The sequence below is a fragment of the Mchenga conophoros genome, linkage group LG4, assembly GCF_057382185.1.
Source record: "Mchenga conophoros isolate Kocher_MC1m ecotype Shallow Benthic linkage group LG4, M_conophoros_male_GT1.1, whole genome shotgun sequence".
Lineage (NCBI taxonomy): Eukaryota > Metazoa > Chordata > Actinopteri > Cichliformes > Cichlidae > Mchenga > Mchenga conophoros.
In genome coordinates this window covers 35,401,627-35,417,848 of record NC_140529.1, presented here as the reverse complement: position 1 = coordinate 35,417,848, position 16,222 = coordinate 35,401,627, and the positions used below count along the sequence as shown (strand labels likewise).

The window sequence follows — 16,222 nt, the reverse complement described above, 5'->3', positions numbered from 1 at the left end:
AGCTAGCAAAACACCCTCTGTGTGAGGGTGTAAAAGATATTCTTTTTGGTTTACAGAAATAATTCATACATCCATCAAGATACATAATAAAATCACTTAGCACACACTGTGCTGACCATCTGTTGTCAGCGCCGCTCCAGAAATCCCGGAAGGACGACTGTGGGCAAGTTTGATATGACTCACCGCCCAGCTGCCGGGAGATAATCAACACACAAAACAAGGAAAATGGCAGAGTTCACTGTAGTGCTGTATCTGTTGTCTACACAGTGAGAATCTGTGGTTTTGTTCGAGCTCGACTACATGTCGGAGACGAGAATGCAGATGTGGAGAAAGACTTGCAGATATGCGAAGATGGCAGCATTATTCATCACCCGACTGATCCCTGAGCAGCAGGAAGGGCTGACGCTGCTGCAGGAGAATTCATTTTCTCTCTGCCAAATTGACAACAGTCGCGCACACAGACTCCTTTTTCTGTTTTAATCAGATTTCCTGACCTTTGCGCCGCATGAGTAACATCTTAATTGGATTGGGGATTCGTTTAGAAGCCCCTCTCGAGGCCTCTGAGGTGATGTGCGTCTGATTTACATTTCTAAAGCACTTTTGACAGAACGTGTATGAGATTAAGCTCTAATTACTTGCATAAAGCAGCATTAAAAAGACAAGATGAAACACGGTGGACTGACAATAAATGGAACCTGTATGAATCTTGTATCTGCTGAGAAAACAAGGAGAGAGAAAAGAAAAAGAAACCTGTTTTCCTCTAAGGTGAACTTTGCTCCAGTTGCTCCAGTTGAGTCCATACAGTCCAACACTGTGAGCTACACCCTCACAGGCCATCTCAGAAATGGCAAAAAGAAGAGAAGACAAAACACAAAAAGGAAAGAAAACAACAACTTACACGTGGCAAGGTTCAGTAACCAGCACTTTATATGGAACGCAACAGCAGGACCTTGGATGAGGGACACTTTCTGCATTTTCTAACCCAATAACATGTCCAGGTGTTACTCATACAGATTAACAAATCCTCCAGGCCAGCCTTCAACACACAACACACACACACCTCTAGTTCTCAGCTGGCAAACAGTGTTGTTTTGCTGCAGGTTCACGTGCAGCTCCCCACAAATGTGACTGCACAGCGTGGTGATGCATACAGCTCCGGAGTAATCTGTAAACATGACATATTGATCTGCAGAATGATTTTGAATCCTCTGAATGATTTTTGTAATGTGGCTGTCTCCTGTTCTGTTGCTACAAAGCTCTGACGAGCGTCTCATCTCCTTTCTGACTTTCGGGAGTTTCAGTGGTAGTAACTGTTGGCTGACGTTAATCAGCTCCAGTTGTGCTTGTTTTTAGTTGTCGCTGGTTCAGTTCCACAAAGAACTTCAACAAATAGGCTGAGAAACACCATCACTCACAGCTGCTTCCAAAGGCTCCATTTATATTCAAACACAGGAGTTTAAATCAAGCCATAAAATTTTATTTAATCTGCAAACTGTCAGATAAGTGCAGTGCAATAAATGTGCATGCAGTGAAAAATAGCATAAAATGCAAATAAAAGAACCTCAAAACTGAGTTTGTTGTCCCAGTAACCAAACGCCATGACACCCTCAGGATGGATGGATGGATGAATGGATGGGTTTACCAGGATTCTGCTACTGACTGAACAAAAATTAAGATACCAAAAAATCACCATATAAAATTGACCATATGGAAATACTTTCCTATTTTAAATGGCTTAACAAAATTAATTAAATAATACTCATTCCATGCTTTTTAGAAAGTATAGGTATTTTAGGCTGTGAATATTGGATATAATTTGTAGTTTCAAATGTATTTCTACACATCAATGTAAGAAAACATAATATTTACCCCATTTACCTTGTTTTTTGATATTTTAACAACTGTTTAAATGTTTGATTTTGGAAATTGCGCCCGGAAGTGTAAATATATATTTTGGACGTTTGTGGAGACCGTGGGTGATCACAATGTAAAGTATTCACTGCCCTCCTGTGGTCAAAGTGGGAAATTGCAGCACTTTTTGACAAGAAAAGTTTTTAAATACTTGTTAAAAGCAAAACGTCTGAGTGATTATTGTTGCAATTATTGAAAAACACCACCACTGTTGACAAACCGCAGTATTTAAGGCTTTTTTGGAAACATTTTTTGATTGTGTCGTTGATCGCTAGCAGGAACACATGTAGTTGGTACCCTCTAGCGGTGACGTCCTGAACTGCAGCACACAACAGCTGTTAAGTTAGACGTGATAGCATAGCTTTACATCCGATGCGTTCTTTCAAAATAAAAGGACACGTAACTAACGCAAAGGGATTTAAAAAATCTCTTGAAAATTAGCCAATGAAACCCAAATAAAATTGGCTAAAAATGTAGTAATATGCAAAATTATATAACATCCAAAGATCTACAGTATATATGTATGAATGATTGTTGTATTTCTCTTTAACAATATTGAAAATTAAACTTCATAAGCATAGAATTTGAGAGTAACATTTCAAAAGGCCATTCAACCATTTATTTGCTCTTTGGCCTAATTAATTATTAAAATTACATACATTAACCTGTATTTTTTTCATGTAATGTAAAAATAGCAGTTATCTTACTTTTTAGGGAACGCTCATTTCAGACGACGGTAAAAAACAAACAAACAACTGACGTACTACGTCGGCTGCTGCTGTAACACTGCAGGAAACACAGCGGTATACGGCCCTTCGCACTTCCTTTCATACCGGCGCTGTGTTGGGGCAGAGCAGCGTCAGAGAAACTGCTGGATTAAAAGACTCCATATACTGACACAGAATTCACGGTAAGAGCAGAGAAAGCACACACAGACGTGTGAAAAGCGCCTGTTTTTAGCAGCATTTTCAGTCAAACATCAGAGTTTTGTGTTTACGCGCGTGACGCGCTCCACCCGGTTAGCTTAGCATTGCTAGCATGACCACCTGGCGGTGCCTAGGGTTAGCGTTAGCCACAATGAGCTAACGGTGCAGAAAAAGCGTTTCAATGCTGCTCTATTTCTTTTAAATAATTACACTGGCTGATCTCAAGTTAGCAACTGTGCGTTTAGTCTTAGTATGTCTAGTTTTTAAGCAGCGATTATTACCAGTTGGCTACCGAAAGCCCGTAAAGAGCCCATTTATTCGTTTTTAATATCACAAATCTTAAACATCAAATCAAACGATAAAATAATGTCCTTGGACGTGCTTATGGTTGAAATCTTAGAATCGTGAATGTACCAGCAGTGAGCACCGATCATTACTTTATGTTACCAACTTTAATGCAGCATTACAGGATGATGAAATGATCCACGTCAGGTCTACTGCGCACTCAATCTGCTTTGGAGATTGTCTTGATTGGTCTTTGTTCATCGGTCTTAAAAGACACCGCGTTAGTAGGAGATGTTTTATTTTAGCCACAGAGCGGTTCTTTGTTGGTGGGAGCATGCCAGATGTTATCTTGAAGGGCTCAACACAATACCGGTTCCTTGTTTTTTTTTAACTGTACCACCTAAACCTTACAAAGAAATATTTGACGCAGCTGTGGCCTACATTTAGGCTTGACTCAGGATAAGTATGATGAATGCAACCTCAGGTCCATCTGAAATGGCCCAGATGTCCCACTTGTGGGTCAATCAACATTTAAACCATTTAAATACTGTATTTGTGGCCTGTGGTTCATGTCTGTGGGGCATGCAGCATTTGCTGTGCTGTAACTGAGCCTTGAGTGTCAAAAGTAGACCAGATTTCTACAGGTCAAACTGCCCCACACTAAAATCATTTGGGGTGCATCCACACACATTCATTTTTGTTCAAAAGCCCTTCTGTTTTGCTTTATTGTAATTAAACAGCATTGTGGTATAGAAACCCCACGGCACCCTGCTGATTTAATTATAGAGTAACAGAGACACCCTCCACCCACGCTAATAGCTCAAAAGGTGTTTGTTACATGCTTAGGCAACAGCTTGTACCATAGGATCCCAAGTGGTGTACTGCAGGATCCTATGTTGATCATACAGCTGTAATGACTGATTCACGAGCAATGTAAGTACTTTTTAGGCACTCATGTACCAGAATTCTCTTTCTGTTTTTGTCAAAGGGATCCAAAATCTCTTTGTTGATAGATGGTGGGAAATACTACAGCATGACACATTAAAAGCATTTAATGATAAAAAAACAAAAATTGAGAAGGGGCAAACCACAACTAAACATCAGTTAGATCCACCACCTAAAGAAAAGAGAAATGTGGGAAGAAACTATCCCAAAGACTTGCTTATATTGGCTAATTATGCAGGAGATAAATGAAATAAAAACTCAAACAAGGCAATTGTTGTAAAGAAAATAATTATTGCAATTCGGTTTTAACAATCAGTGGAAGCCAAAATTGTAACTAAAACGAAAATTTGTTTAACTGAAGAATCCTGTCACTGTTTTAATATGTTGTATTATAGCCATAAATCATGGAGTTGACTTTCAGGGGTCAGTGATGACTAGCCCACTGCGCAAGCTGATCAATGCCTGTTTCTTTTAGTGCATTGCTGAAGAAATCAGTGCTGCTCATTGCCTGAGACCCTGTATGTGTACCATCAGTCAGCTAGACCCAGAAGGTTTTTAATGTTTGGTCTCATAGGGTTTGTCGTCTTTTTCCGTTTCCCCTCTGTCTTCAGGCCATGGCGAAGTTCCACGCCCCTGTGATCCAGGACAACCCATCCGGCTGGGGTCCTTGTGCGGTCCCTGAGAAATTTAAAGACATGCCCTACCAGCCGTTCAGCAAAGGAGATCGTCTGGGAAAGGTTTGTTATCAGTTTTGCTCTGAAAAGAGGAAAAAGGTTTTCCAGGGTTTGTTTTTTTACTGACTTTGTGTGTTTTGTGTTTGGTAGGTTGCAGACTGGACCGGAGCTACTTACCAAGACAAGAGATACACAAGTAAGTCACAGCTGTACATAGGGCTGTGCGATATGACCAAAATCTCATATCCCGATATAAGACATTTATCGTCCTGACAACGATATGAATCACAAAAATGTAACATTTTCTGTAAATTCGATGAATCTCGGGCAGTTCGACTTGGCGTGAAGTGTTTTCAGCTGGGCGTCCTTTACCTGGAGTCGAGTGTTTTAAACGATGCATGAAACTATACATTTTTACACATAGGTTGTAACGGCCGATGTTTTCTTTGTATTTATTACACGGCGTGCTGCGGGGAAAAGCCTGTTCTAACGTTTGAGTCTAAGGTTTATTTTTTAGCACCTGGCGGCTCTTTTTGCTTCTCATCCATAAACTCTCTGCATACTATTTCACATGATTCAGTTTATTTTGAAAAGTCTCAACAGGATCTTGAGCTTTATTGTGAAAAGTTTACATGGAAAACAAACAAGCGGACAGCGGAGCCACGCAATGGTTTTACCGTTGTTGTTGCTAATGACAACTCATAAAAACAGGCGCTTGTCCGTCCGTAGTGTGGTTATATTAAATATAAGAGAAAGAGAGAACTTTAAGAAATTAATATAGCCACTACAGTGACCATCAAAACCATGAACAAATATTGCCGTAAACAGTTTATTTCACAACACCACGAAACAAACGATAGCGTGATAGGAAATGATAGACGTTTTTTTTATCATCATCCGATATATATCGCTATATCGAACAGCCCTAGCTGTACAAAATCTGCCTCTTTGGTACGTTTTATTTGGCAGATTTTCTTTGATTTTCTTATATCTAAAATAAAGTTTTTAGATGAAAATAGACTTGAATGTAGCTGGTTTTCAAGCGAATCTGTTACACCTAAATTATGTGGAAAAGATAATTTCTTGTGTTTCATTAGAATATCAGCAGGATTAGACCACGACATCTGTTTTATTTGTATGATATCACAGTTTCTTCTCTTTTATATTCTGATTTACTTTTCTGTTTGCACAAGCATTTCAAACATCATCAAAAAATCTTCAATTTATTTTGTGGTTTCTTGCTGATTTCTTAATTGTTTATGTTTATTTTGTCCTCAGATAAATATTCCTCTCAGTTTGGAGGCGGCAGTCAGTACGCCTACTTTCACGAGGAGGATGAGACGAGCTTCCAGCTGGTGGACACTGCCAAGACCCAGAAGACGGCTTACCAGAGGAACCGCATGAGGTTTGCTCAGGTACGACAGATCGTCGCAGAGTGGGTGATATTTAAATGTTTTTAATCTAACCTTTTAGGACTTTGGTAACAGTATGTTTTTGTTTTCACAGAGGAACCTGCGCAGGGACAAAGACCGCAGGAACATGACGCAGTTCAACATGCAAACGCTCCCGAAGAGTGCTAAGCAGAAAGAGAGGTGAGAGGAGAGCACATCTGAACGCTTTTGGTCACAGGCGGTGAAATCGTCACATCTTGAAGTTTGATCCCATGTTTTTGTCTTGTCAGAGAGCGAATGCGGCTGCAGAAGAAGTTCCAAAAGCAGTTTGGTGTCCGTCAGAAATGGGACCAAAAATCCCAGGTGTTTATTTACTGTTGAAATATAAATTCAATTTTTTGTGATGTAATAATGGGAAGGTTCATGTGTTTTTGCTTCAGGTTGTTTTGGATTTTTTCATTTTTATGATGTAAACAATTAATCGAGAAAATAACTGGAAGGTAAACTGATACTGGAAGTCCAGAAAGAATATTGTCCACAGCGTAAATTTGAGTTTCACACTCTGGCTGTTTCACAAATAAGCTTAAGAAGTAAATAAATCCCAGTGAGCCTGACCTCGTATCATTTAATATTGGCTAGTTTTGTAGTGCATCTCAGTCAAAGTAATGTCAGCATATGCTGCTTTAAATCTCAGCCCTTGCCAACAGTAAGAATTACATTTTTTTCTGGTATGATTGCTTTTGTGGCTCACATCATGTTTAAACCCATTTTTAAAGATAATGTGATCTCAAGGTTTTAAGACTCAAAGGTGTGTTTGTACTGTGGTGTTATTGACTTTGTTCTTGACATCCTTGTCTGTTCACGAAGGCGCAGCTGAAGCCCAGAGACTCCTCTGTGGAGGTTAGGAGTGACTGGGAGGTGAAGGAGGAGATGGACTTCCCCAGACTGATGAAGATGAGATACATGGAGGTGTCTGACCCCCTTGACATGTAGGTGAAGCTGAGCCGCTGTTTGTAATAGATTATTATAGGGGGGAAATGCAGGTGATGATGAGGTTTCACTTCTCATTTCCTGCAGTGAGTGCTGTGGTGCTTTGGAGTACTACGATAAGGCCTTTGATCGAATCACCACCCGCAACGAGAAGCAGCTGAAGAGCATCAAAAGGATCTTCCACACTGTTACTACCACCGACGACCCCGTCATCCGCAAGGTAAAAAAATATGTTGCCTGAAAATGCATTGCTGTCTGAACCCTGTGTTTGGCAGCTTTCTTACATGATTATTTATTTCTTTCCTCCCTCCAGCTGGCTAAGACTCAGGGTAACGTGTTTGCCACTGATGCCATCTTGGCCACCTTGATGTGCTGCACGCGCTCAGTCAACTCCTGGGACATCATCGTGCAGAGAGTGGGCAACAAGCTGTTCTTCGACAAGAGAGATAACTCAGACTTTGGTGAGCGACCTGTAGTCACCAGCAGCTGGTTTCACTCTGATGTTTTACACTTAGTTTGCTCGGAAAAACAAGTTTGACTGTAAATAAAGCCTGAGAGAACAGCTCATGACCCAGGTGTTTTTCTGCAGAGAAGAAAATTTGAAGGATTGCAATGAGAATTTTTAAACCACTCTTTTATTTACCCCGCATTTTGTTTACTTGAATGTAACATATATTTACAACCCTGAAAGACGTTCTCATTGTGGGGAAAAAATGCCCCAAAACATTCACCAGTGAACATGACTGAGTTCTATCAGCCATACTGACGCTCTGATCTCCAACTGTTCCCCTCAGATCTGCTAACTGTGAGTGAGACTGCCAACGAGCCTCCCCAGGATGAGGGCAACTCCTTCAACTCTCCTCGCAACCTGGCCATGGAGGCCACGTACATTAACCACAACTTCAGCCAGCAGTGTTTACGCATGGTACGAAGTCACATGACTGGAAGCCCCAACGCCTTTCTGTGCTAAGCTAAGCTAGCCTTAAACAAAATTGGCTCATGAAAGTGAGTGGTCTTTGTTTTCTTTCTTGTAGGGTGGAGACCGTTACAAGTTTCCTAACTCAAACCCATTTGTGGAGGAGGATATGGACAAGAGTGAGGTGGCATCTGTGGCTTACCGGTATGTTCAGTAGCTTCAAACCAATTTGTAATTTCTCATCTTTCCAGCAGAACAAGAGGCTGTTGTAACTGCTGTAGTAAATATTCCTGGGTTTAATTCCTGATATTTTGTATTTGTGTTAAAGGTACCGTCACTGGAAGCTCGGAGAAGACATCGATCTGATCGTCCGCTGTGAGCACGATGGCGTGATGACTGGAGCCAGTGGAGAAGTGTCCTTCATTAACGTCAAGACTCTGAATGAGTGGGACTCCAGGGTAAGACAGGAAACGGGTTTAATGAAGTAGAGCTTAGTCAGTCAGGCTCATCTGTCTGTTAGTCGAGGAAATGGCCCGAAATAATTAAAGCCCTTGCTAGGTGCAGCGTCTTCATCTGCTCAGCTTAAAATGTATTCGATATATCTCCCTGACCGTTTTTACAAAAACTTAGAAAAATAAGGAAAGAAGGTGCTCTGGAGAAAACAAATAGGCCTAAATGGCAATTCCAAAAAAACCAGAAATGTGTTTTTTCTCAGTCTTTTTCACGTGCTTCTAAAAACTGCTGCATTCTGTACTTCACATGTTTGATCACTAGATGTCAGCAAAAGGAAGTAGGACTCCTTCTGTGCTTCTGAACCTATGGTCAGCTATGTTTGTGGGTTGAGTCTATTGTTGGAGACCAAGCTCTCATACAGACATAGGTCCTTCCAGATGTTTCACCTCACACAGAACAGAGTCTATGCTGTGTTAAAGATAACCATGGTTGTACCTCTCAGCTGCATCTGTCTGATGTGAATTTTCAGTGAGTAAAAATCAGAAGTGGTGACACATCTCCAGATTCAGACTCTGTGAAATATTGCTGTAATGAAGGCAGTTTTGTTATTCCAGATGCTTTTAAGGCATCCGCTACTAGAGCCACTCCTCTGTTCACAGGCAGTTAACCTCCTCCTTCAGCTAAGTATATGCTGTTCTGTTTATAAGCTTTGGTGCGTCTGATTTGTCTTGTCCTGTAGTATTGTAATGGTGTGGACTGGCGTCAGAAGCTGGACTCTCAGAGAGGAGCCGTCTTGGCCACCGAGCTGAAGAATAACAGCTACAAACTGGCGCGCTGGACCTGCTGCGCCATGCTGGCTGGATCAGAGTACCTGAAACTGGGGTGAGGAGCGAGATTCCGATTCTGTGTGTTAAAGGAGAGGAGGCTAATTTAAATATTAAGATGCAGAAAAAGGTTTTTCACCAATCATTGATTGAGGAGCAATCCAGTTCCTTCTTGCAGTGCTCGTAGGCCAAGGCAGTAAGCTGGACTGACTGTCTCTGCATCACTCTGTGGTTTCTCCAGGTACGTTTCTCGGTACCACGTGAAAGACTCTGCTCGCCACGTCATCCTGGGCACCCAGCAGTTCAAACCCAATGAATTCGCCAGCCAGATCAACCTGAGCATGGAGAACGCCTGGGGAATCCTGCGCTGCGTCATCGACATCTGCCTCAAGCTGGACGAGGGCAAGTACCTGATCCTGAAGGACCCGAACAAGGTGAGCCGGCGCAGAGAGCAGAACTGAAAGGCAGCTGGGAGGTGTGTGAGCTCACAAGCTGATATTCTGTTTCTCATCTACAGCAAGTGATCCGTGTGTACAGCCTGCCTGATGGGACCTTCAGCTCTGATGAAGATGAGGAAGAGGAGGAGGATGAAGAAGACGAGGAGGAAGAAGGTATGGTTTAGCTCCTATTTTAAATAGAGGTTGAACTAAAGCTTGTGTGGGAAGCACAGGATGTTCCAGTTTAACATGTTGGTGCTGGTGTGAAAATGGTTTCTGTCACTGGTGTGTGTTAGCGGTGAATACAAGTGCAGGATTTCTTCAGGTACAAATGTTTCTTACACACAGGACAGCAGGGATGTGCCCGACCAGCTGACGGTGCTGCTGCCCTCATTGGTCAGGGCCACAAATGCCAGTCGATTAACTAATTCATATTTTTAAATGGATTGTAATGCATGCTACATTTGCACATTCAGTGTTTGGTGCTCAAATTTGAGTGTTTTGTCACTTTTAGCCCATTTTGGTGTAACTTTGTGGAGTAACATTATCACATCTGTACTGGACCAGACTGCATGCTTAGTTGTCAGAGAACAGATATAAACTCTGTAAAAATCCAAGAAACTGTTGGAATTTGATAAAATCACATTTTCTCTTAGTGTTTTGGTCTTTTTATAAAACTTAATTCTTAAGTCTGTTTCTGGGGTTGAGAAGGTCTTTTTCTCTCCAGTGGCTCCCTTATGCTGCATTAACAAGAAACATGGTGATTATGAAATGACCAGTGGCTATTTTTTTTGACATATTCTTTTATTTATGATTGCTGTCATTGTTTTTGAACACTTTCTTTGGAACATCCAATCACATGAACCTCTGGGGTCACAAGAAGTTACTCAGAGTTAAAAAGGAAAAAAAAGAAAAAGTAGCCTGTAACCTCAAAGAAACATTTTGGGTTTTTTTTTAACAGCTCATCTTTCAAATGCTATAAATGAAATAATTCAATTCCACGGTGAAGAAATGCATTTGTCTGCACTTTTTTTTTTAAATTATAAATTCCAAAGTTTGTGTGTCTTTGGTTTTTGAGTGTTCATTGTTCATAAATCAGATTCTTCTTGCACTTATGTTGAACCCTTTTCATTTCAGATGATGATAATTGAAGTGTGGAGTCAGCTTCAGTGACCAAAACAGCCTTGATCCTTCACTGAGAAACAAGTGAATTCCTTTTGACATTCAATAAAGGCAATAGCAGATTATACAACTACCTTTAATGTCTTGTGTTTTATTTCTTGTACTGAAGTTCAAAACATGTCATAAAGCATTTTATAGCTGAGCACAACGGACACAACACTGAGCTTGATAAACAAGGAGTGGATGTGACTGAAAACTGCTTGCTCATGGGCAGAGTAGTCAGAAGATGCTCGAATATAATCTGAAGCAAGTGACTGAACATAAACTCGGGAAATTGTTTGCAAAGGACAAGTCTGATGGTTGTTTGATTTTTTTCATAAAAGAAGAAAATGAATTTACTTAATATTTGAATAACAGTTACTATTACTTTTTTTACAACACTGATGGGATATTTTTGTCACCCTAATGAACGGACAGGTGGACACCCAAGTTTGTAAATGTGATAACTCGAGAATGAAGCCACACAGGATTTTCAAATTGATAACAGGTGTATCTACTAAAAGTGTTGGGTGAGTATAAATCTCAGTGGCCTCAGGACAGAGATGAAGTTTACTGAAAATCTTGTGAGTGTCTACTAGGAGGCCTGAGGTGTACAACATGCCACTGCCAGTATTTTTACTGGGAGACCCTGAAGAGCTGCTCTGCTTATTCCCAGATGAACTTTAAAGGCAAATCACCAAGTTTCTCCCGAAGGACTTGATCCACTCTTTCACTCTGTGCAACACTCAGTGTGTTCTTCCAGTCTCCAATCTGACCTGTAATGAAGACAAAAACACACCTGATACCCTGATATCACATTTGTCTGCACAGCAGCTGCAGGTCTGTTATGTTACCTTTACGCAGGAATTTCCCACTGAACAGCTCTGGTGGAAGGTGCTCATAGTTTGCTTTCGAGTCATTCTTCATGTTCTCAAACTTAGCTTTTTCCACAACTTGACTGATAGCAGCTTCAGTCAGGTCTTTCCCTAAGAAGTTGCAGATCTTCTTCACTGATCCTTTGAGGTCCTGAAATAAAAGCAAGAACGCAACAGAAAAAGAACCTTAAACTCTGCCAGTTTTGAGTGTTTCCTTAGGAACAACAGAAGTGTAAAGAAACATCTTACCAAAATCATTTCCTCGTAGGTCAGGAAGAGGATGTTGTACTGGTCTCTGTTTGAATACCACTCCCTGACATGGTCAAACCAGGATGATGCTAAAACTGTATAGTGGTATAATGCATCCAGTTATTTGGCATTGTCATTTTATTGAGTTCAGATACAACCCACATGTCACAGTCAGTTGTTACCTACAGCATGACTGCAGGCATGATCAATCCACCCTTTTGGTTCTGATGGACAAAACTCAATAATTTAACACTTTCTATTATTAATCATGCTAATAATGCTGTATACACTGTAAAATCTAATTAGTTCCCAGAACTCAAAAAAATTAAGGAAACTCGTTGCCTCAAAAATAATGAGTAAAGCTTAGCTAAAAATGACTAAATTAGGACAGTTCTTTAAGTTACTTGAAGACGTTTCACCTCTCATCCGAGAAGCTTCTTCATCTGATCTCAGGAATCCGCATGATAAGGTGGGGCCAGGTTTCACAATGAACTCACCCGATACTCTGGCTGATTGGGACCCACACCCAGTTTCACACCTTGGGTCAGGCGATTAGAGGATCATCAGGGGGTCCTTTTGTCCCTCTGTGGGGGGTTACTCCCACTAGGTTTATATCTGGGACTCTCCACCATTTGACCTTAGAACTGAAGAAGCTTCTCAGATGAGAGGTGAAACGTCTTCAAGTAACTTAAAGAAGTCCAGACGCTTTTCTTTGCAAGCTCCTTTGACTATAAAGCCATATTTTTTTTTTCTATATGGATGTGCTATTATCCCTTAGTCTGTGCACTTGGGTAAGTATGTCAAACAGTTCAGTTTGAAATAATCAATTTCAGTTCTTCCTGATCACATTGATATCTGTTATCATTTATCAGACCTGGACTCTTCTTGGTCATCATCATTAGGCAGATAGTGGAGATGAAGACACGTACGGTTTCCCATCAGGTACCACTCGAAAAACTGAGCAAAGCTCTGAGGGGTCTCAAGGTCTGCAAAGCTGTTGCTGAAGTGATAGTAAGACACCATGTTGTCCTTTGGATTCCTCATCAAATACACAATCTGACATAAAAACAAAACGAAAAAACAGAATCCATGCCACTTTCAAAATCACTCATTCTTTAACAATATCTTGAGTTTGAGCAGTTTAGTAATTTCTACTAGTTTTAAGAGTTGTTTTATATATAAAGTTATATATGAAGTTTTATATATACAGTTGTTTTATAAGCAAACTTGTTTTCATTGGCTGTATATCAAAGCTAGATGTTGTCACCATAAGGTGACCCATTGATATGGAAACCACATTTTGAAGCTTCATTTGAGCATTCTACTTGCTGCTATGTTTGTTTTTTCTACTCAGGAGTGTCTATGTTTCAAAAAGCTGTGTGCTATTTGTGCTATTAGTGCTATGTAACTGACTAAGAAAAAACATCTGAATTTCATATGAACAAATACTGCCTCTAATCCTTTAATGCCATTCCTTAACAGTAAAACTTCAATAAAATTTTGCTTTTCTTTAACAAATGTATCTATCATTTCATACAATTACTCATAAATACTGAGCAAATTATATTTTTAACCACTTAAAGAACTTTGTCATACTACATCTCTAAACCTGCTCTTTCTTCAGGCTGCTTGAGCGTCTATACAGCTCTGACCTTTCCCTTCTTGTCCATCAGTCCTGGAGGCATGAGAACCTGGGGGAGATGTGATGTGAAGAGCCGTGGAGAGGGGCGACGAGTGTATTCATCCCCTGTGTACTCCAGCCATGGCATCTTCTGTGAGTTGGTAAAATATTCATTCACATGCCCATCCAACTCATAGATTGAAGTGATGATCTGCTGAGCCCATATGGTGCCTTTTGAGGAAAAATGTATTGGACATCATATCTGACCAGTGGATCACTCTGGACAGAATAAAACTGCAAAATAATGGGATGCTACAGAGATTTCTCACTGACCTGATTTTGGATAAGACACGAGGAACACATCGCTGTCTCTTATTTCAAAACTGAAGAGAGTCTATGTACTCTGCAGTTGTGTAACTGGAGAGAAAGTTATAGTTCTTATACCGGCAGAGACGGTTACCGAGCTGCTCCATCTTAGTTCCGAATCACACAGGCGGATAAGGAGAGACACAGTTTATGTAGTTCTTCACCCCATGTGGCAATAGAGATCGAAAATGTGACGTCATTCAGGGGTAAAACCGCAAACAATACTAGGAACTCGTGGCAAGGGTTACTAGCGCACGCAGGCTTTCAATTGGACTCAGTTACACAGCGATAAAAATAAACACAAAAAGTGGCAAGAAGCTGTTGTATTATTAATGTGAAGATTATGAGTAAAACATATGTTATTTTATGACCATAGTCAATGTAGTTGAATTATGTTAACAGCTGTAGGACATATATTATCCTTTAGTTGAGATGGTGTGCTGTGTATGTAGTCTAGTTCTCATTATACTTTTGAGTTAACAGAACATATTTACATATTAGTTTATTAGATAAATGTGCATCACTCTGTATCCTTGATCTGCTGTGAATGTCTCACACTGTGTTCTTGACATGTTTTATTGCTGAATCATGAAGAGAAAGGAGACTCTGCGTCTAGGGCAGAAGAGATAAACCACATTCCATACCACCACCTTTGTAGGAAGACAGGGAGCCAAGGTCAGGAGCCAGTCTCGCTAAGAAGTAGAAAAACATGTGAACATGTAGCTTTTATGACTAGGTGGGGGCTGTCAGAAGCTATAAAAGTTGCCACCATTTTGAGACATGTGCCTGACCCTCTGGCAGCATCTCTCCCGTCCGGATGTTTTAATGCTCTTTGTGTTGAATTGTATGGAAATAAATGATTGTTGATTGAGCATATATACACCGAGTATTGTCCTTTCTTCAGCCCAAAGATTAAAAGAATTGGGAGATTTTCAACATTAACTGCAATAGCCGGTCGCATGACAGCCACGGGAAGCCGACGGGTAAAGAGATCAGTTGTTATCGGATTACATCATGGAAGAGAAATTGTTCGAGCCATGTTTCTGAAGTAACAAAGACACGACGGGTGGCCTGGATTGCAGCCATTCAAAGACCAAATATAACGTCCCAGAACCCTCCAGCTCACAGGTTAGTCTGCTCCAAGCATTTCCACAAAGGTCAGTGTTTTGTAGTTGTTAATACATCATTTTTCATAACATAACTGGTGTTATAGGTTACAAGCAAGTCTGACGCTGAACAGAAATTGTGGCGCTATGCTCCTTTATTTATTGTGCATAAATAGTGAATTGTCCTGACACAATATTGCGTTTCGCTTCTGTTATTATGGTACACTGACAAAAACATATACTTTTATTCACAGGATAAAACAGGTTTTTTGTATCACTAATTGCCCAGTACGATTACAGCATACAATATTGTTGTCACTGCTACATTTCTGTAATGCGAACCAGAAATTATTTCCACTACTAATTAATTACCATTGAGCTCAAAGGTCCTATTAATAAACGGTTAACGAATGTGTATTTATGACGACGATTTGTGAGACTGGTAAACTTATGATACGTACGATGGTCTTTGAATGGCTGCAATCCAGTCGCCTCTTTGTTACTTCGGAAACATGGCTCGAACAATTTCTCTTCAACGACGTAATCCGATAACAACCGATCTCTTTACCCGTCGGCTTTCCGTGGCTGTCATGCGACCGGCTATTGCAGTTAATAATACAACAGCTTCTTGCCACTTTTTGTGTTTATTTTTATCGCCGTGTAACTGAGTCCAATTGAAAGCCTGCGTGCGCTAACTCTTACCACGAGTTCCCAGTATTGTTTGCGGTTTTACCCCTGAATGACGTCACATTTTCAATCTCTATTGCCACATGGGGTGAAGAACTACATAAACTGTGTCTCTCCTTATCCGCCTGTGTGATTCGGAACTAAGATTGAGCAGCTCAGTAACCGTCTCTGCCGGTATAAGAACTATAACTTTCTCTCCAGTTACACAACTGCAGAGTACATAGACTCTCTTCAGAGTTTTGAAATAAGAGACAGCGATGTGTTCCTCGTGTCTTATCCAAAATCAGGTCAGTGAGAAATCTCTGTAGCATCCCATTATTTTGCAGTTTTATTCTGTCCAGAGTGATCCACTGGTCAGATATGATGTCCAATACATTTTTCCTCAAAAGGCACCATATGGGCTCA

At 40.6% G+C, this 16,222-nt stretch overlaps 1 protein-coding gene and 1 pseudogene across 3 annotated transcripts; one reads left to right on the top strand and one right to left on the bottom strand.

Moving 5' to 3' along the window:
• Nucleotides 1-2,677: 2,677 nt before the first annotated feature.
• On the top strand, nucleotides 2,678-11,007 carry eif3d (eukaryotic translation initiation factor 3, subunit D). 2 transcript variants are annotated; one of them, XM_085272099.1, is made up of 16 exons: nucleotides 2,678-2,821; nucleotides 4,679-4,804; nucleotides 4,892-4,937; nucleotides 6,020-6,156; nucleotides 6,248-6,333; nucleotides 6,423-6,495; nucleotides 7,006-7,121; nucleotides 7,210-7,342; nucleotides 7,436-7,583; nucleotides 7,917-8,047; nucleotides 8,157-8,242; nucleotides 8,367-8,496; nucleotides 9,231-9,373; nucleotides 9,557-9,749; nucleotides 9,833-9,926; nucleotides 10,890-11,007. In XM_085272099.1, exons 2-16 carry the CDS (start codon nucleotides 4,682-4,684, stop codon nucleotides 10,901-10,903), a joined length of 1,653 nt encoding a protein of 550 aa, XP_085128225.1. In that variant the 5' UTR covers nucleotides 2,678-2,821; nucleotides 4,679-4,681; the 3' UTR covers nucleotides 10,904-11,007. The 2 variants fall into 2 exon arrangements, with proteins under 2 accessions (XP_085128225.1, XP_085128224.1); XM_085272098.1 differs by having other exon boundaries at nucleotides 7,000-7,121.
• Nucleotides 10,538-15,726, bottom strand: LOC146576668 (amine sulfotransferase-like; annotated as a pseudogene). Its single transcript, XR_014892267.1, has 6 exons — nucleotides 13,992-15,726; nucleotides 13,690-13,889; nucleotides 12,967-13,093; nucleotides 12,038-12,132; nucleotides 11,768-11,939; nucleotides 10,538-11,689 (listed from the first exon to the last, which is right to left on the bottom strand). The product of XR_014892267.1 is annotated as an amine sulfotransferase-like (transcript).
• Between the last annotated feature and the right edge of the window lie 496 nt (nucleotides 15,727-16,222).